This window comes from Choloepus didactylus, chromosome 7, assembly GCF_015220235.1.
Source record: "Choloepus didactylus isolate mChoDid1 chromosome 7, mChoDid1.pri, whole genome shotgun sequence".
In the NCBI taxonomy this organism is placed as follows: domain Eukaryota; kingdom Metazoa; phylum Chordata; class Mammalia; order Pilosa; family Megalonychidae; genus Choloepus; species Choloepus didactylus.
In genome coordinates, this window is record NC_051313.1 from 77,474,694 (window position 1) to 77,499,552 (window position 24,859).

Consider the following 24,859-nt stretch of genomic DNA (forward strand, 5'->3'; position numbering starts at 1 on the left):
AATCAACAGGTGAGGAAGGGGATTACTGTGCTGACAGGGGTGACTGATCTTGACTATCAAGGGGTAATAGGACTGCAACTACATAATGGAGGTAATGAAGAGTTTGTCTGGAATTCAGGAGATCCCCTAGGGCATCTCTTAAGTACCATCATGCCCCTTGATTAAAGTCAATGAAAAACTGACACAACCTAATGCAGACAGACTATCAATGGCCCCAAAATTTCAGGAATGAAGGTTTGGGTTACCCTACCAGGCAAAGAATCATGGGCAGCTGAGGTGCTTGCTGAGGGTAAAGGGAACAAGGAATGGGTAGTGGAAGAAGGTAGTTATAAATATGACCTATGACCATGTGATCCATTACAGAAATGAGGACTGTAATTTATTAATATTTCTTTCTTATTCTGTATATGTACATAAAGTATCTTTGTTTTCTTCTCTATTTTAACCCCTTTATCATATGACATAAGTTGTACCATTCATATCATAGCATTTAAGTTATAGAATATCAAGTTTAAGAGTGAATATTACTCAAGAACTTGCACCCTATTCTGGAAAGATTTAGTGAGTTTCCAGTTATATGCAGGACAGTATTGTTCAGCAAAAAAACATGTTATTGTTTTTTTATTTAGAGATTGGGTATGACTGAAGATGATGTGTATAGCTGTCAAGTTGATAAGGGGTGGACTGTGATGGTTCTGTTCATACATAAACTTGGCTAGGTAATGGTACCCAGTTGTCTGGTCAAGCAAGCACTGACCTAACTATTACTGCAAGGACATTTCGTGGACTTAAACCAATCTCCTGTTGGTTCTGTTTCCCTCGAGAACCCTGACTAATGAGCAACCTAGATGAACAGGCTCTAAACTAGGCTCAAAAGACTTTGTAATGGGCATAAACACACAGATAGCTTCAGGAAATCAATTTGCCTTCCACATTTACTCTTTCTTAAAAATGATTTGCCCAAGCCAAGCCAAAGGGTAAAGGTTGAAACTGATTGTGTTTTAAAACTTCAACTTCCATATGAGACCAAGGGAAGAGATATCTATTTGGTACAGGATCTAAATTTTCTAAACAGTACGAGTCTACAGTCGATTTGTTCAAACACCACAATTCCATGGAACTTTGAATAGGAAGTGAGATACTATCCTAGGTTAGTATAGGCTGGAGTGAAATAGTGACACATCCCAGAGTAATTTGGGCAGATAATAAAAAATATATTCACAGCCTCCCCCTCCCCAGCCCCGAGGATCTGGGGGAAGGTGTGGATGTGTTGGACATCCTCACCTGGACTGGTGTTGATGTTGTCACAAACATTGGGACTGGCGGTTTGATGTGCTGAGCCCTCGATCATGGGACTTGCCCTTATGAAGCTCGTTACCACAAAGGAGTCTAAACTTGCATGTAGTTGTGCCTAAGAGTCTCCCCCTGAGTACCTCTTTGTTGCTCAGATGTGGCCTTCTCTCTCTCTAACTGAGCCATCTCAACAGGTGAACTCGCTGCCCTCCCCCCTACGTGGGACCTGACTCCCAGGGTTGTAAATCTCCCTGGCAATGCAGCATATGACTCCCGGGGATGAATGTGGACCCAGCATCGTGGGACTGAGAGTATCTTCTTGACCAAAAGGGGGATGCAAAATGAGACGAAATAGTTTCAGTGGCTGAGAGATTTCAAATGGAGTCGAGAGGTCACTCTGGTGGACATTCTTATGCACTATATAGATAACACCTCTTAGGTTTTAATGTATTGGAATAGCTAGAAGTAAATACCTGAAACTACCAAACTCCAACCCAGCAGTCTGGACTCCTGAAGACAATTATATAATAATGTAGATTACAAGGGGTGACAGTGTGATTGTGACCTTGTGGATCACACCCCCTTTATCTAGTGTATGGATGAGTAGAAAAATGGGGATAAAAACTAAAGGACAAATGGGGTGGGATGGGGGGATGATTTGGGTGTTCTTTTTTCATTTTTATTTTTTATTCTTGTTCTGTTTCTTTCTGATGTAAGGAAAATGTTCAGAGATAGATTGTGGTGATGAATGCATAACTATGTTATCATACTGTGGACAGTGGATTGTATACCATGGATGATTGTATGGTGTGCGAATGTATTTCAATAAAACTGAATTAAAAAAAAAAAACGATAGTCTTAGCTCCGGAAATCAGAAAAAATAAAATGAAAAAACCCTTGATAAAGGAAATGTAAACAAGAAGAAACAGAGTGACAAGATAATGCCTTCAGGAAACATAAGGTGAACAAGGGGACAATATTAAAGATATCAAACATAGTTTGTAAAAGATTGAGAAGAAATGCCAACAGTTGAAGATAGGACTAGAACATCCATTATATGAATCACTGGAGTGCCTAAAAGAGAAACCCAAAGCAGAGATATGAGAAAATATTAAAAATTACAATTCAGTTTTTTTCTGGAAATGAAAATGCTTTAAGCTGCATATATGAAATGGACATTAAGTATTGACTAAGAATGAATAATGGCAAGGAATATCTCAATAAAATTACTGGATATTAAAGAAAGAGGAAAATCCTTTGTGCAAGTAGAATAAAGCAAATGGCTAATGGAATAACATAAGAATCTCATCAATGATTCTGAGAATAATACTTTGTGCCAGAAGAAAACGGATAAATATATTTGTGTAAAGGAACTGTGGGTCATGACTTTTATCCCCAACAAAACTGACCTTTATAGTAAGTAAAACAGGCATTGACATCCAAGTGAACCTGTTAGACCTTGTTTAAAATTGTTCCCAATATCCCTTCCAGATGAGTGAGCAGATGCAGGCAAAGAAAAGGTCTACAAAGACATTGGCATAAGGACAGGTTCTAATACTAAATTGGAGTCATTTGTTCAACAAAGAGAAAATGAGGGTTCTTATGAGAGAGGCAGTGACTTGTTTGTAGCCACAAGGGGACAGCCTTACAATCATTCATTAAGATCTAACTGTGTTCATGGTGCTTTCCTATTTATGTGTTTATTTCATGGAAAATATTAAGAAAAACAACTACTAGCAGCATAATAGCGTTTACTATACTAAAATCAAACATTAAATACAAAACTTATTTCTAAAAAAAAAAAAAAAAAATGATTTGCCCAAGAAAAGCACCTCAATTCCCAATAACCCTTCTCCACCCCTTTACTTCTTTTCAAAAAAAGACATCCCCTGGCCTGTCTCAAGTTTTACCATAGTACATTTGGAGATGGAGAGGAAAGAGGAAAAAACAAGTTCCACAGCCCAAACAGGAGGCCAGAGAGTATCCTGAATTCCTTCATTCATTCAACAGATATTTATGGGGTACCTGCTATGTGTCAAGCACTATCCTAGGGGTTTGAAATATAAAAATCTCTGTCCTCTTAGAGCTTACATGAGGTGGGATGAGTGGGGAGGCAATATATATTAAGAAGAAGAAGATATCTGAGTAAAGATTTGTAGGAGATGAGAGGACCACTGAGAGGATTCTCTTAAGTTACCTTCATTACCTAACAACAGAAAAAAGGCTTTTTTACAGAAAAATTAACAATACCTTCAACAATTCTATCATCAATATCTTGACCCGTTCCATAAGATTCAGTCAGATATCTGTTTCAAGTATAGAATAAAGAAATATTTAGATGATAATAATATTGTATACACCAGATTTATAATTTTAATATTATTTAATACATTTTAAAAACTGAAACTTGGATGATCAACTGTAATTGTGTCTTTACAGATTACAAATTTATAATTGCTTTTTTCTGTTATAGCTTTTCAAACATTTAAATGCTATTTGGATTGCCTTTAGCACTCAAATCAACATATCCCTTTTAAACTATTTTTGGGAAAATTCTGTTTTACTTTAACCAACTATTTAGTTTTAAATTTAATACATATTTCACATAGGAATATTCACTTTCTACATGCAATTCCAAAGTCTTCTGCAATAGCTTATTAATTCTCTATTTATGGCTAGAGAAAATAAGGCAATCTGCCTCAGAATAACTAGGAAGTTATCACCATCCATGCTGTACTACACTGAAAAGTACAAATTATGAAATGGCTATTTGCCTGGCATGTTGCAAAACAAAGGGCAATCTTTAAATTAAAATATGGGTTTACATTATACATTTATAGTTTCTTTACTTTTTTGTTCATCATCTGTATATTAGCCACAGATTCACCACAGGACTATCACATACTGGAAAGAAAAAATAAGAAACTGAACCACTTAGAATTTCAAATTATTGGGAAGAATTTGTTTAATCAGAATTGCTGGTAATACAAATCAATAACAAACTCTTAAATTGGTTTTATATATACAACTCTTAATAGCATATACATTTGCATAACGAATAGCAAAATTTCAAAAAGGATTTCACATGCAATAATCAACTGTAACACAGTGGAAACAACATTGGTGAGAATTCAGAATGTGTTGGTCCTAGCAGTAGCTTCACCACTAAATTTAACCTGTCTGGATCTGTTAACTGAAAGAACTAAACTATAATGAGTGCTATGATTCCTTCCAGTTTTAAAATGCTATGACTAAACGAAGTACAGAGAGTTTAATTTGTTGGTAGCAAATAGAAGCATTGAGAAGGGAGGAGGAGAGAGTTAGAAACAGAGGCCAACCATCACAAGCATGAGATAAAACATGGTTTCAACTATTCTAATGGCAGGGATAAAGAATAGAATGTAAAAGTTGACTTCTGAAGTCACATTCCTAGATTTTCTCCTGCCTAACCAGCTCTGGTCTCTTCCAGGATTCCCAGGCAAATAACACGTAAGAGCTGGCTTTCAACAGTCTATATCTTAGCTTCCATATAAGGTATCTGTTTCTTAAAAGGGGTAGAGCCCGCCATTTCAAATTTATGTCACAAAGCATGCAATATATTAAAGGTCAACTTGTTCAAAATATTCCAGGTTAGCTGAATACTCGCCTTAGAACAAATTTTGTATTTTCTGTTTTGCCAGCTCCTGATTCTCCAGATACAATGATAGACTGACTCATCTTGAGCACCTTCATGTCTCGAAAAGCCTTATCAGCTAGAGTCAAAACAACACATTAATGATGAAAGACATGTTTAATACAAATTTACTAAAAGGTAGAAATTTCACTTAAAATCAAAGAGCACTTACTCCTAAAAACAAATTATGTACATTTACCGTTAATGAAATTTTAAAATAAAGTCATTCAAAAATACTCAAAACATTTCTATAAGTATTTACTTAAAATGTCCTCTCTTATTATCCTGACAGCTGAGTAATATGAAATATAAATAAACAGCACTTAGGTTTGTGCTAAAATAGCTCCCTATTAGAGCTATGCCCCAACTTTCCTTGATACCAGAACAGATTTGCTCACTATGCATAACTAATTAAGTCCCCAAAGAAAAGCAAAAAGTAATGAGCTTCCAATTAAGAAATCTGGCAGCAAAAAACTCTTCTTGAGAAAAAAATTATAATTGCAAAATATATCTGTGGGTTTTTTCCTGTCAAAGTACTGTCAGATTTAAACATCTTGTAGCATTTATCAACATTTCAAAGACAAGCAAAATCAATTGCTTTAAATTTCCATATTTGCAATTATTTATGTATATTTTTAACTGTCTTCATTACACACCAACAATTTAGGCTATAAAATGTCTTACTTAAATTTTAAGACTACCAGAAAAAGTTGAGCACAATTTAATTCAGTATTCTGTCAAAGAAATTCTAAATTAAAATAATTTTAATTCAAGATTAGATCACGACCAATTTTTGGACCCGTAAGACAACTACTTCTCATGTCAGACATGTGCTACACAAACCAAAATAGAAAACTTTCCAAATGGCTTTCACTGTAAGGACTAAATACAAACCACATGTCTTGACCAATTTACCAGTTTTCTACACTACCCACTTTTGTGGAATCATTCTAAAACATTTTTTTATTATCAATAAAAGGCTAAAAATGAGAGCTGGTTCATTTATATTTTAAACATGGAACTTCTCTCTAGTGATAAGTTTGCTCATATTCAAGGTCTAGGGATTGTGCCCCATTTTTGCTGGTTGAGAGAGAATAAACCAACGTCCATGGGAGTTCCTTAGAACAAGAAGACAAGTTGATGCTGCACTGGACTTGGGCTGACATATTTATTCTCCCTATTAGTATGCAAGTCAACCAATATGGAAGTAAAGCCTGGTTAGGCCGGAACACAGGCATGTAAGGAAAGCTGAAAGAGAGACAAACTGTGCTAAGAATAAGAAGTACCACCAAAACATGACATCATTTAACTATTGCTTATGTCTGAGTTAGCTAACATCTCTGTATTTGCAGTCACCAGCCACCAGACAGGGCAATTTCTAATTCTGATCAAATAACTTCATCTCTCTGTGTGATTCTCCCAGGGATATGAAGCATATACCACTTTCAACCCTTTAATTTTATGAAGCCCTGATACAAGTTAATGCAAGGATGAAGTCTGCTCTTAGAGCTCAAATCTAGCCCGGTAACCTATTCGCAAGTGCTGGCCTGGGTAATAGTAGAAGGCCTGGGCCTCAAAGCTGAGAAGGAAGGCTCTTTTCAAGTGGAGTTAATCATTTTGGGAATTCAGAAAGAACCACAAGGTCCAGCTTTTAGCATTTCCTGCTCCCAGCTAGGAATGCATGCCAAAGGGAACACCGGCACTTAACAAAGATAATGTATGACTGCCCCATGAGTTGGTTACAAAGGTATTCTTCCCCATGTGAAACATACATGCTCCTAACAATGTTGCTACACCCAAAACGGATATAGGCCCTCTGAAATACATACTCAATTCATGGCACATTTTCTTAATCCAAAAAAAAAACAGAAATTTTTACAATATAAGGAAAGACATGAATTAAGGTACAATTAAATTACATACCAATTGCAAAGACATGAGGGGGCATTGTCCCAAGAGATTTTCCTTGATAAGACTTTATTGCTTCTGATGAATATATTTTAGGTATGTCAAAATATGGGTTCACTGCAATCAGAATGTTGGCAACATATGTCTAAATAAGAAAAGCATAAACATAAAAATTTCAAATTACTATTTTCATTTAAAATTAAACAAGGATCATAGAAGAAAGAAATAAACACAACAAATAGATTTTATCCACTCCCATACCTTCAACCCACTATATAATAACTAAGACTCCCACATCTCCCTTTCCCTCCTTTCCCTAAACATCTTGATTCTATGGGACCCATATTTCTCCAACTCTTAATAAATATTTACATCTTACTGTCCCATAGGCATCTCAAACTCAGCACATCCAAAGCCAAGACTATCTCCCCTGACCTCCCTCTATCTCAAAAAAAAAAAAAAAACAACATTCTCCTTCCCTCTCTTCTCAGGTTCCTGGCATCACTGCCAAGTCACCTCAGACAGAAACCTGAGTCCCTAAGCTATCAGTGTTCTTCTGTTGACTCCACTTCTAAAAACTCCCTCAAATCTACTACCCTAGCTCCAGTCCTAAAGCCTGAGTTTTGGTCATTTATATATTCCTCATTTAGACTACTTTATTCGCTCTGCTCGTAAGTCTTGGGCTGCTACTGATGAGTTTAATAAAGCTCATAAGAACCCCTGGGCCCATCTCCATCACTGAATGCCAAGGATTGATTTAGCTCTGTGGTGATGATTTGGTCCTAGATTTCTGCAAAATAATATATGCTGATCATTGCCTAGAACACTGATGGGCTAAATGTTTAATAAGAAACTTAAGCTTGCTTTAAAATTTGGAATTTAACTGTGACTTTAAAAGATGAAAAAAGCACCAGTAGAATTTATAAAATTCCTTGTGGGAAGAAAGAGAGTTGTGGTTTAGTGATACTGGTAAAAATAAGACATGCAGGACTATATTTTTCTCTTTTCTGTCTTCTAGTTGTGGAAACATGATGCGGAAACCCTGAACTCTCAGGCTACTAATCTAGAATTGAGGGATTGTTCCCAAAGATATTTCCTGGAATAGGGTAAAAAAAAAAAAAATCCAGATAATAATCTTTCTCTGGGAGACAAAAAGAAAGCCACAGAGATTTTAATAACCAATGAAAACATCAAATGTAGGTTAGCTTTGTTCTACTCAAATCTAAGGGAGATGGTAATAATTTTCATTGGTAAGAAATATAAAAAAATATCAAATTTATACTCTTATTCCAAATTCTTTCCTTCTCTTCCACATATTATAGTAATAAAGGCTATATTTAAGTATTGCTAATTTTTAATGGTTTCTATACCTAAAAGGCAAAACTGGCTAGGAAAAAGCATGCCAATCATGGCTTCACTTAACTATGAAAATACTGGCACTTCAAACAGGAGTTAATGATCCCAGATAGCCACCATCTAACACAGGTCATTTGCCCAGCTGCAAACATATCTTAAAGGAGGAAGGATCAGAAAAAGCTAGAAATAACCTAAATTCTCCTCAATTCTCCAAAGTGATGTAGACTTTATACATGACAAACAAAAACTTAATGTCACAGTGAACTATATAAGTTTTTCTATCTATCATACAATTTAGCAAAGACTTGTAGGTCAGCTGAATCCAAGGTGGGAAAAAAATAAATATTATTATTTTTTTAAATACAATTAACACTGCATGTAAATCTTCAGGTATTAATGGTCACAGTCAGCAAGTGTATTACCACTGCACACAGGATACATTAAAAGACCAATGAAAATCCCATGGGATTATGAATAAACATCATTATGAATAAACATCTCAAAAAAAAATAAATTACCCCAAATAAAAACAAATTACAATAATTTTGTAAAAGTAATAAAAAGGTTTCCACACTTCAAGAAGAAGAAATTAAAAACAATAAAAATTTGCTCAACTAAAAAAAAAAAAAATTCTCTACCAGAGCAAAATGACAAAAGAATTGTAGAGAAAAAATAGTGGTCAGTTCTATTTAAAAGATGTTACCTGGTTATATCCAAATTAACTCACTTTACTGATTTATTACAAGTTAAACTGTTTTAACAAACATAACATAAAATTTTGCATTATTTCAGTACCTAAAACAGCAGTTAGCACACCACAGATGCTCAATATGAGTCTGCTGATAGAGTGGATTTTGCTTCTAAATATATTTCTAATCAAGAATACTGATTGGATATTTATTTTAACCTAAATATACTCTTTATTCAGTTGATTTTAAGTTCAAGAAGGAAAGTAAAGTCTTCAAACTTTTATAACCGAAAACTGGCAAGCAAACTCGTGGAAAAGACTAGATAAATTCCATTTCCCACCTGTCACTACTTGGACAGATGGCAAAGACTAAATGTAATTTAGTCAGAATTAAGTAAGTACAATTAGGCAAATTGATAGTGATATAAAAGATTAAGACTGTCATTTGATCTAGGAGGTATCAAAGAAACCATGTGTTTTCTTCTTTCAAAAATAATGAAGAGTCCCATCTTTATAACAGGAGAACCACAGTGGGGTAATTTATCTTCACCCAACAAAGTAATCGAACAATAAGTCATATTTGAATAAAATCTCACACACTACCCTATAAATAATTATAAATAAAGTATATTAGCTAAGTATTCCTGACTACTAACACTGAAAGCATTCTCTTTCATTCTTAAGTATTCAAGATTTTTAAGGTAAGGTAACTATCACGATCTACTCAAACATTGCAGCTATTTAGGCCCTATGGTCAGCATTTCTGTGTTCTTGATATTTCTTCAGAAATATCTTCTATTCTAATTTAATATTTTGTCCTCAACCAAAATTTTTATTTCAAAATATATTCATTATGGGCTGTCTTAAATTCTCTGCAGAACAATATGGAAACTGAATTAATTAAACAGATCTAAAGAGAGACACCAAAACCCTCAAAATCTGAATAATAGTGACTTATTAAAAATCAAATTGGACATTTTTAAGTATGAAAGATATCAGATGATACTCTGAATTATTTCATTCCACAAATATTTATTGACTGCCTAGTATGTGCCAAGCATATTCTAAGCCCTGAAGTTAGAGCAGCAAACTGAGATATAAATTCTTGTCTTCTTAGAACTCACACACTATTCAACAGGCTCAGATCAAGTATGATTTCCTGTCAGAAAATTTAAAGTGCAACAAAATCACACAGTAACATGCACAATAATTATCCCCATAAAAACTTAAACTGTAGGTAAAATACTTACATAAATTCTGTCTTTACTATACCGAACTTTGATATTATGGAGAAGTGTGGCTTCATTTAAATACATTAGTGAACCTAAGACATAAATTCATAAATCATTAGATATCTGAAAAAGCAAATAAAAAAAAAATCACATTGGCCTGGACAAAAATTTAAGTGTTAGGTTAAATTTAATTCCATCTTTTTAAAACCCTGGTACATGTAAAGCCCAGAGGCTTATTTAAAATATATCCAGTTCACATATGTTACTGTGATATTTTTAAACAATCATTGTCCACCCAGGTGAGTAAATCCTGTCTATTGATGACTGGTTAAAAAATCAGGTACCAATTGAAGTGCAAAATTAAGTACTACTTTAGATAGCACTGATTTTAATACAGTGATGACACTAATTCATTCTTACACTCACAATTTTACAGATAAAACACAAAAGACAAAATTTTAGAGCAGGAAAGGACCATCAGATCATTCAGTCAGTCCCTCATAAATGATATGATGAAATAAAAGTCCTGGAGAAATTACATATGCCATAACCTGATATGCAGCTAATTAATGTCAGACCTTAGGATAGAAAACTTGTTTTTCTGAAGTCTGTTCTACTACTATGCCAGACTGGCTTCCAGTCTATTCTCCTGGCCCTCTAAATTTCCGGAGTTACATTTCTACATTTCCACCACTTGCTAGAGCAGACAAAACCACTCTTCCTTCAGACCACCTGTTATTATTATAAGCACCACCACATTTTCAGTCATGCAGATTGTAAACCTTAGTCAACACTGGCAGCATCTCTCTCCCTCCTGGCTCTAAAGCAGTTTCCAGGTCTTTATACCATGTAGCCAACGTATAGCATAGTGCCAGGCTCATGGAAAGCATTCAGACAGTATTAGCATGATCTGAGTCTCTGAAATGTCTCTTACTTTGAATTGCTATCACAATTCTGCTTTACATCTCTCTACTTTTTTTGTAATCATGATAGCCTCTTAATTATCTATTGCTTCAGTCTGTCTTCTCTCTAATCCATCCTGCATAGCACATTAACCTAACTAAACTATGGCCCTTATTAAATCTCTCCCTTGCTAAAAAAAGAAAAAAAAAAAAAAAATCAGTGGGTCTCAACCAATGACCAAGGTTCATATTCAAGTCTGATATTCAAGGTATTAATAAACCTTCATTCAACTAACCTTTTCATATCATTTTCCAAAACTCCCTTTAATACGGTCTAACTTGTAGGCACACTAAACTATTTATCAAACCTGAATAGTGCATAGCTTTCTGCCTAGAAGATACTCTGCATCTCTAAGTGTCGAAAACCTTACCAACCCTTTAAGGTCAGTTCAAATAATATCTCACAAATGATACCTCCCCATTTTCTCCACTCCCTCACCAGAACTACTCTCTTCTTTGTACTTGCTTTATGGTGCATGCCACATGCAGTCAGTACCACAATTATATTTTTACATACCTAGTTTTGGCTCCAGTCTTAGTTTTTCAGGGCTGCTTTAACAAATATTACAGACTGGTTGGCTTAAACAACAGGAATTTATTATCTCACAGTTTTGGAGGCTACGAGTTCAAAACCAAGATGTCAGCAGTACCATGCACGCTTTCTTTGAAGTCTGCAGTGTACAGGGAGTTGCTTGCCAGCAATCCATAACTCAGTGTCTGCCTCTGTCACGTGGCCATCTGTCTCCTATTGTTGACTGTGTTCAAATTTTCTGTTTATAGGGACTTGAAGCCATATTGGATTAAGGCCCACCATGATTCAATTTGGCTTTATCTTAACGAATAACATCTTCAAAGATCCTATTCACAAATGAGTTCATATCCATAGGACCAGGGGTTAAGACTTGAACATGTCTTTGTGGGGGACATGATTAAATTCACTATAGCTACTAAACTAAATCCTTGAGGATAGGATGCTGCCTGAGATTCATGTGTTTGTTCGTTTGCTATAGCACAGCAATTAACATACAATTCAACATAACCAAAGCTATCAAACAAGAGTGCCTTTCTATAGCTATCTCAACAAAACCTGCCATGTTTCTGCACTCACATAATGCAGCCAGTTCATTTTCCAACGGCACATCTCGCTGGTTCTTCTGCCACTAATGGCAGAATAAAATAGGTAAATGGATAGACCCTTCTAACAGCTGAATGACAGCTTTCCTTTGCAGTGAGGAAATATAGGGTGGGGGGAGGCAGCAGAAATACATCTGGTTTGGGTTTTAACTCACCACCCTTTCTATTCTTCTGTTCTTCGTCATTCCTAATCCCCAGGAACTTGTTTCTATATGTTCCTGTTTCCTTATATAAAGCACTCCGCAGTACCGCTCCCCCAACTCTCGCCTGCCTCTGAAGTACCTGGTGGCATGAAATTCTCTCTGCTTCCTCTAAGAATTCCCAATCCTACAGTCCACTTCCCTTAAGAAAGCTAATCATACAAACCTATACTGACACGTGAATCACTACTGACTGTTCTCCTTTCTTTACCTCCATCCATACTCACTCCCACCTTCTCAAATAAATCCCTAACTAATGATCTATCTGCTGATGACAAAATGGATTTGGACAGGTTGCTCTTCCCCTTAAATCATTCTACTAAGGATATTCTGTTTTCATGAAGACATGGAAAAGGAAAGATAGAAAAGAAAATATTTGCAACTTTCAGTTTGCCAAATAGTTAATGGTAGGCCACCGTTGCCTAAGACTCCCTGAGTTATGGACCTAGGGATGTCCACAAGAGTCTCATAAATAGCTTCCTGCTCCACCTAGTCCCTTTCTACTCTTGTAGTGGTCAACTCTAGGAATACTTCATGTGGCTATTCACATGCAGGACTTTAGGTGAACTGTTTGCCTTTTATGCCTATTTACTCATAGATTTAACTATACTCAAAAGAATATAAAAATTTTAAAACAATTTTTAAAAAGACATATAAATAAAAGAACAATTTCTTTATAAACTTAGTAAGTAGCATTTTGGTAAAACAAATGTAATTCTGATATACTAGAAGTTTCTAAAGAAGACTGGATAGGACTTCATTATTAAATTAGAGGATCTGAGTTGTCTGAGTTAATGAATAAGGCCCTACTTATTCATTACAGTTCTGGTTCATTGAAAGAAAAGGAAGCAAACCACAAACAACTTCGACATAGTAGAAATCAACCAAGTCTACATTTATATTGCTGTAGAAGTCATTTCATCACTGAAAAAGAGACTGAACCAGACAACTTTTAGGATTCTTTACAATTTTATAGTCTATACTTTATTATTCTCAACTTCTAACAGGTACTAATTCATGAATATTATATACTAAGTAATAATAGCCTAAAATCAGCATGAAAAAATGCTATTATTTCCCTTTTAATAACTGACTTCACATAGCTGAATCATTTTCCTTTTCCAGTATTAACACCCAACAGTCAAGTAAAAAGGAAAAATTAGCATGCTAATATTAATTTAACATATACAACTCTTAATATAGAAAACATAGCTAAAAGTAAATGAAATTTGCTACATTGTTTGGGCACTATCAAAAGACAATGCATGTCTTATTTCAAAAGAACCATATGCTCTCTATAGACATCAAGCATTTAACCATCATATTGTTTTCATGACAGAGAGAAGAGGACAGGATTTTCAAATTAGCATATTAAGACCTTAAGACACAACATCAATGTGTCGTCTGGCAGAGGACAGCCAATATGATAGCATGCCTCAAACAAAAGAACTACTAAGTGATGGAACCACTTCAGCTAGAAAACCCACATTCTAAATTCAACAACAGAAGCTGTGCTAATGATACAGTTTCAAAAAAGGCACTTCAAGTAGGGCTGGGCTACTGACTGAGGAGGATATAATGTGTGAACACCCACACATTAACATTACTATTGTCTGGTATCATCAAAGAAAACACCCACAAGAGGCAGCAAATTCATACCAAGGCCAGGAAAATTAAAAGGTTGGACAAGAGTTCCAAGATGAAGGAAACAGAGGGAGGATGCTTTAAAATATTAGTTTTAAAAATGGGCTAAAAATAATTCAAAACCATTTATTATAGTTAGCTATATATGGACATCTAAACATCTAAAAAAATTTAACATGTGGAAAGGATTAATTCCAGTATTAACTGATTGAAAGGATTAATTCTGCGTCTCCTAACAACTTTTAACAGAATGAAAATCTCTCTCATTGTGTGATGTAGTCTCATTGCTCTTTTTATTTTGTTCTGACTGCTGATCAGTAAAATATTATCCCATCAGACAACTTCTCCAGCAATTACGGAAAGGGAGGGAGTTCCATATTTTTTCTCAATCTCTTGAACCTAATAATAACAGCTACCATTTATTGAAAACCTATCAGAGGTCAGACAGTAGGCCAAGCATTTTAAACACATAACCTCTAAGCATGCAACATACATATTACTTCCATTTTAGAGATGAGAAGCTCAAAAGGGGAGAGATAAGTTGCCCACAGACACACAGGTTCCTAAAAGCACTGTCAGAATCTCAACTCAAGCTTGCTGGATTCCACAGTCCTGGCTCTCCCACTGAACTGCTACTCCACTCTATTTCTGTGTACATACAGAGACATCAAAGGCTTACTCAAATGTGAAATCCAGAGAAAATCAACAAGGACAAACCTATTCCTTTCTCTTACCTTTTTCCTTTAAATGGAGAGTTTCTAATACATTAGAGTTTCTGATATCAGAAACATATGACAATTGGACATAATTCTTAAATAAAGTTTGTTTACTTTAAACAGTGACATTAAATTATTCCTCTTGACTTAACTTCCAAATTACTGAACAACATATACTACTATAAAATTTGCCTGATGGGGGTTCAAAATAATTCTCTCAAAACTGTTAAAAAGAGACCTTGAGTTCAAACCTCAAAGTAAATTATTACCTTTCCCCACATTTACACAACTGAAATAACAATAAAAGGTCATCCAGGAGACTCTTCCACCAAAGTGCTAATGTGAGACAAAAATGAATTTAGGACTTTTGAGCTCCTCAAGTCACATGAACTTTCATGTAAAAAGCCTACTTTTTTTCTGATCTAGTATTGTATTTCTATTATATAACTACTAATTTACTTTTAGAAGAACTGCTTTCTTCTATGAAATGAGAACTATTAAAATATTTAACTTGATACTTACAGTTATCTTCCACATCCTTTTTACTGTCCTCTTCTGCAGGGAACACTTGGTTTATAAGAGCCAAAAATGTCTAACAAATAAAACAAAAGCTCATTAAACTTGAGGTTTATACAGAGTAATAAAAGTAAAGGAACTTAATTGGTTTCATACATTGTAATAATGACAATACACTCTACATTAAAAAATGATAAAAGATTCTATATTTAACAAGTCACTAACCCCAAACCAGGATAATAACTTTAGTCAAATAAATTATCCACAATTACCCTGAACATGAAATCAACAATGGAAACCAGTAAATAAGCATTCTAGGCTCTAATACCTAGAGTGAAGTAATACACGAAGTACTTTAATTTTAAATTTACACAGGTAAGCTATTTAAAGAAAAATTTTTAAAAATAAAAAATGTAATGTTTATATATACAGGATACCATTGTTTTAAAAAGGAAAAATAATAATCAGATAAACCAATAGAACAGACTGTTTAACACCACTGTTTGTGCAAAGCACATTAGACAAAAGGGTGTCAGAAATATAAATAGTACAGAAATGAGCCAGAAATATAAACATCCAAAAATAGTTCATCTGTAAAATTACAGCTACCCATGGTGAGTTTATTGTACCATTTATATATTATGGCTGACACTCTAGAATTAAGATAACATCTTGTTAAGAGAGAATAAATGACCCCAAGTTACATCTATAAAAATTAAATTTTAGGCATTCTAGCAGTTATTTATAAATTTATACTTCTCAAGCAATTACTTGTGTGGTTGAAGCTCTACCCACAGCAAATAAAACTAAAGAAAACATGGTTCGATCATTTAAAAATAACATTTGTAGGCCTCTGTATATGAAGAGAATAAAGCCAAGGTCACGGCTATAGTTTATACAGTGAAATCCAGGCTGCTTGCTTGGGACTACCTCAGCTCAAACCATATTCAGCTGAGAAAATTACTGTGCTCTAAAAACTCTAAAAGTTAATTATCTGGAAGGAGGACAGACCACAAAATCAGATATAATCTATAATGTACATCAAGTATATTAATGGTATTATAAAACCAATCCACAATTTATGACAATGACTTTATAGGAAAATGCACTCAGAAAGCATTTCCTATAATGCTTCCCTTCCACATTGGGAATGACAGAGACCTCTGTGCCTACTTTTTTTTCACAGCTGTGGCAACATGGGTAAGGGCTCCCCAGACTCTGGGTGTCAAGTGAGGGCCTGGCAGGAGCAATATGAAATAAAGAAGCTCTAGGAGTTCAGAAGATGGGGTAGAACAAAGAGTTCCCAGAAGAGCAGGACTGAAAGAACAGTAATGAATCATGAAAGACGGTTTCTCTCCCTTCTTCCTCTACCAAGTTTTTCACCAGTCTCCATTCTGCCCTCCCCTTCACTGCCTAGACAAGGAGAAAAAGAATATTTGTTTCATTATGGCAATTGTTGTTTTCTCTCGGGGTGGGGAGCCTTTTCCTCTTATCAAAAGAATATCATGTAACGCAGCAGAATGAATGAGGTTCACATTTAAACAAAAGCGCACTTGGATCGCTATGCATTGAACACCTACCATGTGTCAAACAGTGTATCAAGCACCCATGAGAGAACAAACAAGTAAAATAGATCTTGTACTTGAGAAGATTACAGTCTGGTAGGGAGGGGGAAACAAATATAAACAAAACCCCCTATAAAGTATATGGAAGAAGTTAAGAATTTATACTGCTCCTAAAAGGAAGATGCAATCAATGATCAATTCTGTTGCATGGAGAGAAGAAGGAAAAAAATGGGTGACCTCAACCAGAGTCTTGAAAGATGAATAAGTATTTGCAAAGCAAGGGCTATGGAGAGTGGCATTCCAGGCAAAAGAAGTACTGTGTGCAACAATACAGAGCCCCAAACACCACCTGGTTCATGGCGAGGATTTGATAAACTGTGGAAGGGGAGGAAGGAAGAGGAGAAACAGACAAACAAGATTTAGCAAATGCCAAACGATGGGGGACTGTTGGTTGGCAAAAGTAGACAGGGAAAGTACGATTTTCATTTCATTTTTGGCCTTTTGATTTATTTTGCTTACAAAATATATTAAAAAATTTTTAAAGACTTCAAATGTCCAAAAATAATTGAATTTATGTTTTTAGTTCTTTCATTTTTTAACATGTACTACATTCTAAGTACAAATAGGGACTTGTTAATAAGAGGAAAAACCAAAAACACTTTGTCTTTTCTTTCCTGGGGGCTATTTAATTGGCCTCTTCTAACATGGCACATTATATATTATGCATTTAGGTTCCTGGGTTGTTTACAGTAACAGAATAGTTTTCTCTGTGAAAAGACCTCATGAGAGATCCACCTTGTTTTTCTAGAGTTCCCAGAAGGATGGCAGTTATATGGCATTAACCAAGTATCAGTGGAATATAAATTATTCACACACATTTACAGAGTCTAAAGTAAACAGAAATGGCACCCACAAGTTTAATTTAATCAGAAGAACTGCTTAACAGGAATATTTATTAAACTCAAAATTGTGAAGCTCTCCCACAAAAATACAAACCCTACAGTCCCCATGAAGACTGAAAAAGAGGTATTCATGATGGATGCTTTCTCTGCAACATACAACTCCTGATCACTTTTCCCCCAAACTCCCATTCTGTAATACTGTCTAGTCTATGACTAAGCATAAAAGGAAACAGATAACACATGTACAGAATTAATGTCTAGTTTTATGCTCTAAAAAACACCATTATAGCAAAAATAATAAATGGGTATGGTTAAAATTCAAGTGCCTTCACTTAAAAGAAATAATTCACTTAAAAGAAAGAAATTTACTCAAGTCCCATGCCAATAATTTAAAGTAAATAAAAATATTTTTAAAAGGAAAAGAATTATCTAGAAGACTAAGCAAAAAGCAAAATACAATAACATGACCTCATTCACTTTTTAGACTTCACTGCAAATATGCTGAGTATATCACAGATGTTACTAATAACTTTAGCAATATGGTATAAAGAATAAAAATGCTGTGCTATTGTTTTTATTTCATCATAAAGCTATTCCTTCTTAGAATGTGATTATGAAAGGCTCCCTAAATTTCTGTCTGATTTTTTCATAGGACACTGTTTCCCCCTATCTAGGGTATGTACTTTTGACTTTATCAAAGTCAGCATAAAACGAGAAATTTGCTTTTACCTATACTGTGCTAAGAATGTCTGCTTCATTAAGTGAGGCAACTGTAGAAGGAAATGAAATTTTGAAATATTTCTGAGAAACGCACCTTTCCTTTTTGGTTCAAGGGTTCGATTGTTAAGCTGTCAGGGCCAATATCCACAATATTGCCCATCTGAAATCCATCTGTAGGGTGTGGTGCCCAAACGGGCTTTCCATCCTCCATGTCTGAAGGCTCTCCACTATCTCCTGTTTCAAAGGAACAGATAAAGCAACATGAGTATAAAAGAAATAACATATCTTTTTTAAAAGCTCAAATGTAAATTATCACATGATCCCTGCAGCTCATTTCTGGAAACATAGACCTACCCATCCCTACCACAGGTAACCCCCCCCTCCATTCAAACTCTCCCCTCTTACCATGGTCCATCCCCCCTTTATCCACCTGCTTAGCCCTCAGGTACCAGTGGCTCTGCTACTGCCTCACTTCAGTTGTGACTGCAACAGAATACTACACTTTGACCAGGACAGAAATTACAGTTTTTCCCTATAGTCCAGTGTAATTGATAATGGCTCCCCCTTTTACTATCCAAAGTATTCTGCTTTGCATAATAAGTTAAACAGTCATCCTAGGAATAGATGTTAACGTATGGAGTTAGCTAAAAGTTAAAAAATAAGTCATTTTGGATCTGAAGGGATAAAAAGATAATGAGAGGAAGAACCTAGATGGCGGATAGGTGAGACAGGGCAAAATAACACCTCTGTGAAAAATACTAGATAAAAACCAGAAGGTAACCCAGAATACTGGTTCCAGCGATGCACCAGCTGGACAAGGTCTGCTAGAACCACAGGGGCCGTACACTGGTGAAAACAGGAGGTCTGCATATCTGAAACAAGTGAGTAAAACAGGCTGAAAGACCCGAAGCCATGCTGCAGTATGGGGAAGCCGGGGGTTGGCATTTGGAGACAGATCGGTTCTTTTAAAAAGGAAAAAAAAAAAGGGAAAAACCCAGGAGCGGCTGCATTTGCGACGGTGAAAACTGCGCGGTGGAAGCATGGCAGAAGCAGTCTGAGCCAGCCGCTCGGTGTCTGGTGTGGAGGATAGCCTGCTGCAGATTCCCTCAAGGCCAGGAGAGTGGATGGGAGAGCCAGAAGGAGAAAGAAACCCCACTGCTTGCAGCCGCTCCCCAGAAGGCTGAAGACACTCCTGCCCGAGGCCGTGCACACAGCCCAGAGCCCAGCCAGTTGCCCCTGAGCTGGGAAGGAGGAACTGTGCGAGGAGAGGAGAGGGGTGGAGAAGCCCCATTCAGCGATCTTTGCATCAGGCTGAGAGCACCCCTGCACAGCCCGGAAGCCCGGGGCTTCCCTTGAGGGACGGTGCGCACTTGTGACAGCATTGCCTTCCCTCAGCAGACGTCCTGGAAGATCACAGCTGAGAAGGGGGGCCCACTTAGAAAACCCAGGGACGCTACGTCAATGCCAGTGGTTTGTGGGTCAGCGTCAGAGAGGATTGGGGGCAGAACTGAAATGAAGGCTTAGACTCTTGCAACAGCCTTGAATCTCTAGGAACACCTGGGAGGTTTGAATATTAAAGCTGCCCTGCCTCCCTAGCCACCGGGACACGCGCCCCACATTCAGGGCAGACAGCTCCAGCAACACACCCAAATTGAGTTCACCAACTGAACCCCACAAGAATCATTTCCCCACACACCACAAGGACAAAGTTGAGAACTGACTTGAGGAGTACAGGTGACTCGCATACGCCATCTGCTGGTTAGTTAGAGAAAGTATATGCCACCAACTTGTATTTCTGAAAAATTAGATTGGTATTTTTTTTTTTACACCTTGAAAGAACCTTATCAAGCAAAGCAAATGCCAAGAGGCCAAAAACAACAGAAAATCTTAATGCATATGATAAAACCAGACGATATGGAGAACGCAATCTCAAAGACCCAAAACAAAATATCAGAAGAGACAAGTTGGTATCAATTAATCAAAGAACTACAATCGACAAATGAAAACATGGCAAAGGATATAAAGGACATGAAGAAGACCATGGAACAGGATATAAGGGACATAAAGAAGACCCTAGAAGAGCATAAAGAAGACATTACAAGAGTAAATAAAACAATAGAAGATCTTATGGAAATAAAAGAAACTGCTGACCAAATTAAAAGACTCGGGATACTCATAATACAAGATTAGAGGAAGGTGAACAACAACTCAGCCTCCTTGAGGACCACAGAACAGAAAATGAAGAAGACAAAGAAAGAATGGAGAAAAAACAGAAAAAATTGAAATGGATCTCCGGGATACGATAGATAAAATAAAACGTCCAACTTAAGACTCATTGGTGTCCCAGAAGGGGAAGAGAAGGGTAAGGTCTAGAAAGAGTATTCAAAGAAATTGTTGGGGAAAAACTTTCCAAACCTTTCTACACAATATAATACACAAATCATAAATGCCCAGTGAACTCCAAATAGAATAAATCCAAATAAACCCACTCCAAGACATATTCTGATCAGACTGTCAAATACTGAAGAGAAGGAGCAAGTTCTGAAAGCATCAAGAGAAAAGCAATTCACCACATACAAAGGAACAACATAAGACTAAGTTGTGACTACTCAGCAGCCACTATGGAGGCCAGAAGGCAGTGGCATGACATATTTAAAATACTGACAGAGAAAAATTTTCAACCAAGAATACTTTCTCCAGCAAAACTCTCCTTCAAATTTGAGGGAGAGCTTAAATTTTTCACAGACAAACAAATGCTGAGAGATTTTGCTAATAAAAGACCTGTCCTACAACCCTTTTTAGGTTCTAAAGAATTGGGGTAGCTGGTGGTGGATACCTGAAACTGTCAAACTACAACCCAGAACCCATGAATCTCGAAGACAGTTGTATAAAAATGTAGCTTATGAGGGGTGGTGGACAATGGGATTGGGAAAGCCATAAGGACCAAACTCCACTTTGTCTAGTTTAGGGATGGATGAGTAGAAAATAGGGGAAGGAAGGAAACAAACAGACAAGGTACCCAGTGTTTCTTTTTACTTCAATTGCTCTTTTTCACTCTAATTATTATTCTGTTATTTTGTGTGTGTGCTAATGAAGGTGTCAGGGATTGATTTGGGTGATGAATGTACCACTATGTAATGGTACTGTAAACAATTGAAAGTACGATTTGTTTTGTATGACTGCGTGGTATGTGAATATATCTCAATAAAATGAAGATTTTAAAAAAAAAAAAACACACATACACACAAAACAGAAAAAAAAAAAAAAAAAAGACCTGTCCTACTTCAGATACTAAAGGGAGCCCTACCAACAGAGAAACAAAGAAAGGAGAAAGAGATATAGAGAATTTTAACAGACATATATAGAACCTTACATCCCAAATTATCAGGACACTCATTTTTCTCTAGTGATCATGGATCTTTCTCCAGAATGGACTAATATGCTGGGACATAAAACAAGCCTCAATAAATTTAAAAAAAAAAAAAAAAAAAAAATTTGGATACACTCAAAGCACATTCTCTGACCACAATGGAATACAAATAGAAGTAAATAATTTGTGAATTATAACTCCACTATTTACTTCCTACATGATATAAAATACACAAACTCTAATGACAAATCAGTGGTTTTGAACTCAATGTAAAATATGTAAGTTTTGAAAAGAACTATATAAAGGTGGGGAAATGGAGGAGTATAGGAACATAGTTTATGTGTGCTATTGAAGTTAAGTTAGTATCAAAGAAAAACAAGACTGTTATGGATTTAAGAGTTTAATTTTAAGCCCCACAGTAAACACAAAGAAATTATCAGAGAATATGACCATAGAGATGAAAAGTAGAGTATGCGTTAAGAGAAATGGGGGAAGGGGCAATGGGGAGTTAAGAAATGAGTGTAGGGTTGCTGTTTGAGGTGAAGGGAAATTTCTAGTAATGGATGGTGGGAAAGAGACAGCATTACAACATTCTAAATGTGATTAATTCCACTGATGGAATGCTAGGGAGGGGGTAGAATGGGAAGATTTAGGCTGTATATGTTTCCACAATTGAGGAAAAAAAAAAAAAAAAAGGGCAGTCTAAATAGACGACAACTGAATGCCAAGGATAACCCTGGATGGGATCTGAGGATGGAGGACAGGAGGCTCAAAGGGACACAGTTGAGACATAGGGGAAAAAAAAAGAAAAAGGAAATATAGAATGTATGCTTTGTATCAATGTTGAATCTCTAGTACTTCTTAGCTGCATTTAATGGGATTGCATAAAAGAATGTTCTTGTTCATGGGAATTGTATATGTGAATTATAGTGTTTGTTCAAGGATGGGTGCAGCTAGCTCTCATATGTTCAGAAGACAGAACAATAGATGATGGATGATAGGGAGGGAGGGAGGGAAGGAAAGAAATACTGGTGTGACAGCATGTTAAAGTTAGTGGATTGGGGTATCGGGAGGGGGGTCAGTGTATGCTGGAGTTCTGTGTATGGGGTATGTATTGTTTTTGCAACTGTTCCTATAACTTTGAATTTATTTCAAAATAAAATAAAATTAAAAAAAAATAATGAGAGATTTGAGACATTACTTCAGCTAGGAAAGTTTCCTTGACAATTTGAGACTGGGGATGCCTCCCCCTGTTCTCCCTCATCATCATCACAGAACCACTAAGCCCACTGTTGTTCTTCTTTTCTTTTTACTGAGGTAAAATTTATATACAGTGAAATATAAAAATCCTAAGTATACAAGTTGATGAGTTTTGACAAATGAATGCACGAATTTAACAAATACCCCAATAAACATAATGAACATTTCTATCACTCCAGAAAGTTCCCTCATGCCTCTGGCAGATCAGTCTCTACCACCTGACCCACCCCTCCACCCACACCTCCAGGCATCCACTACTCTGGTTTCTATCACCACAGATTAGTTTTTACCTGGTCTTGACTTTCATATAAATAAGCTCATGCAGTATGTATTCCTTTGTGTTTGGCTTGTTTCATTGAACAAAATGTTTTTTGAGATTCAACCATGTTGTTGTGTGCACTAGTCTGCTGAATGGCTATTCCACAAGTGTTTATCTGTTATCCTATTGATGGATATCTGAAATGCTTCCAGTTTTTGTCTACTACGAATTCCAATATGATTTCTTATTGTTCCTACTTGGTTTCTATCATGCCTAGCATTCTCAGATTTAACATTTATAATTTTGACTATTGAGAGTGACCCAAATAGTCCATGACAAGCATAATAATTAAGGAGCTCTGATGCTATGAGACTAATAGTGTAACAGTGAATCAGCTAGTGAGTGATCCCTAATAGTCAAGTGTCAGCATCTCAATGGAAACTTATTTTTCACTACTTATCTACATCTAAAAAAGAGTTGTTGCATTTGTCATAACTCTTCTTTTGTATGGCCTTCTCAAATCTGGGATTTCCTTGTAGATGCTCTCAGGTCTAATCTCTCCTGAAAATCAAGGATTTTTGGCATCCAGTTAAGTTAAAAAGCTATTAATTGTTGGCATGTTTACAGTGTGTTCATTGTTTAACGTATTCCATGCAGTGGCTACAGGGTGGGATTTAGCCCATCCAGGAAATCCTATTAGGTTTACGTGTGATTCCAAGGTAACAACTTAGATGAGAGTTCTCCATACAAGCGAGTCAATAACACTACTTCGGACTTACATTACCATACATGTATCTACACACTTTGCCTAGACAATCGTATCCAGCCCCACAGCTTTAAATACTATCTATATGCGAGTGACGCCCAAATTTGCTTTTCTAGCCCAGATCCCCCTACATTCCCAGATGTTTACTTCTAATTGCTCACTGGACACTTCCTCATGAATATATTTAACAGATGCAACAACATTATTATGTCCCAAACAGTGCCCACCATCTATGTTCTTCCCCATATCGGTAAAGATACCAACAACACTCAGTTCAAATCAAACCTGGAGTTATCCTTGATTCCCCCAGTTCATTCCAAATCCATAGTACTCCCAATTTCTGCCAGTTTTACCTCCATTAGGCAATCAAGCGCTCCACTTCTCTGTATCTCCTCTGCTACCCCAGTCCAAATCATCATCAACTTTTACCAGCACTTCTGCAATTAACTTCTCTGCCTGTTTCTACTCTTGACATTCCCCACAAATGGCCAGTGATCCTACTGAAAGGTAAATCTGGTTGTGTCATCAGGGCATGGGCTAGTTCTCTCTGTGTCCCTAAAGCCCAACACAAAGCAGACACTCCAATATTCACTGGGTGAATGAATGAATTGTTCACACAGTCTGGGATGAGTAAAAGGAGATGGTAAACTAGAAAGAATGGAAATTAAAGCAAAATTGAGGCTTAAAACTAGGTT

General features: G+C 36.2%; 1 protein-coding gene across 1 annotated transcript in view; it reads right to left on the reverse strand.

The window, feature by feature from the left end:
* Positions 1–24,859, reverse strand: part of MYO6 (myosin VI) — a 183,563-nt gene that overhangs the window by 89,975 nt on the left and 68,729 nt on the right. The window contains exons 2-7 of the mRNA XM_037842731.1: positions 18,604–18,743; positions 15,329–15,398; positions 10,169–10,242; positions 6,890–7,019; positions 4,940–5,045; positions 3,544–3,599 (exon numbers count right to left, since the gene is read on the reverse strand). Coding sequence (XP_037698659.1) covers positions 3,544–3,599; positions 4,940–5,045; positions 6,890–7,019; positions 10,169–10,242; positions 15,329–15,398; positions 18,604–18,720 — 553 coding nt within the window. The 5' untranslated portion in view covers positions 18,721–18,743. The remainder of the gene's footprint in view (positions 1–3,543; positions 3,600–4,939; positions 5,046–6,889; positions 7,020–10,168; positions 10,243–15,328; positions 15,399–18,603; positions 18,744–24,859) is intronic.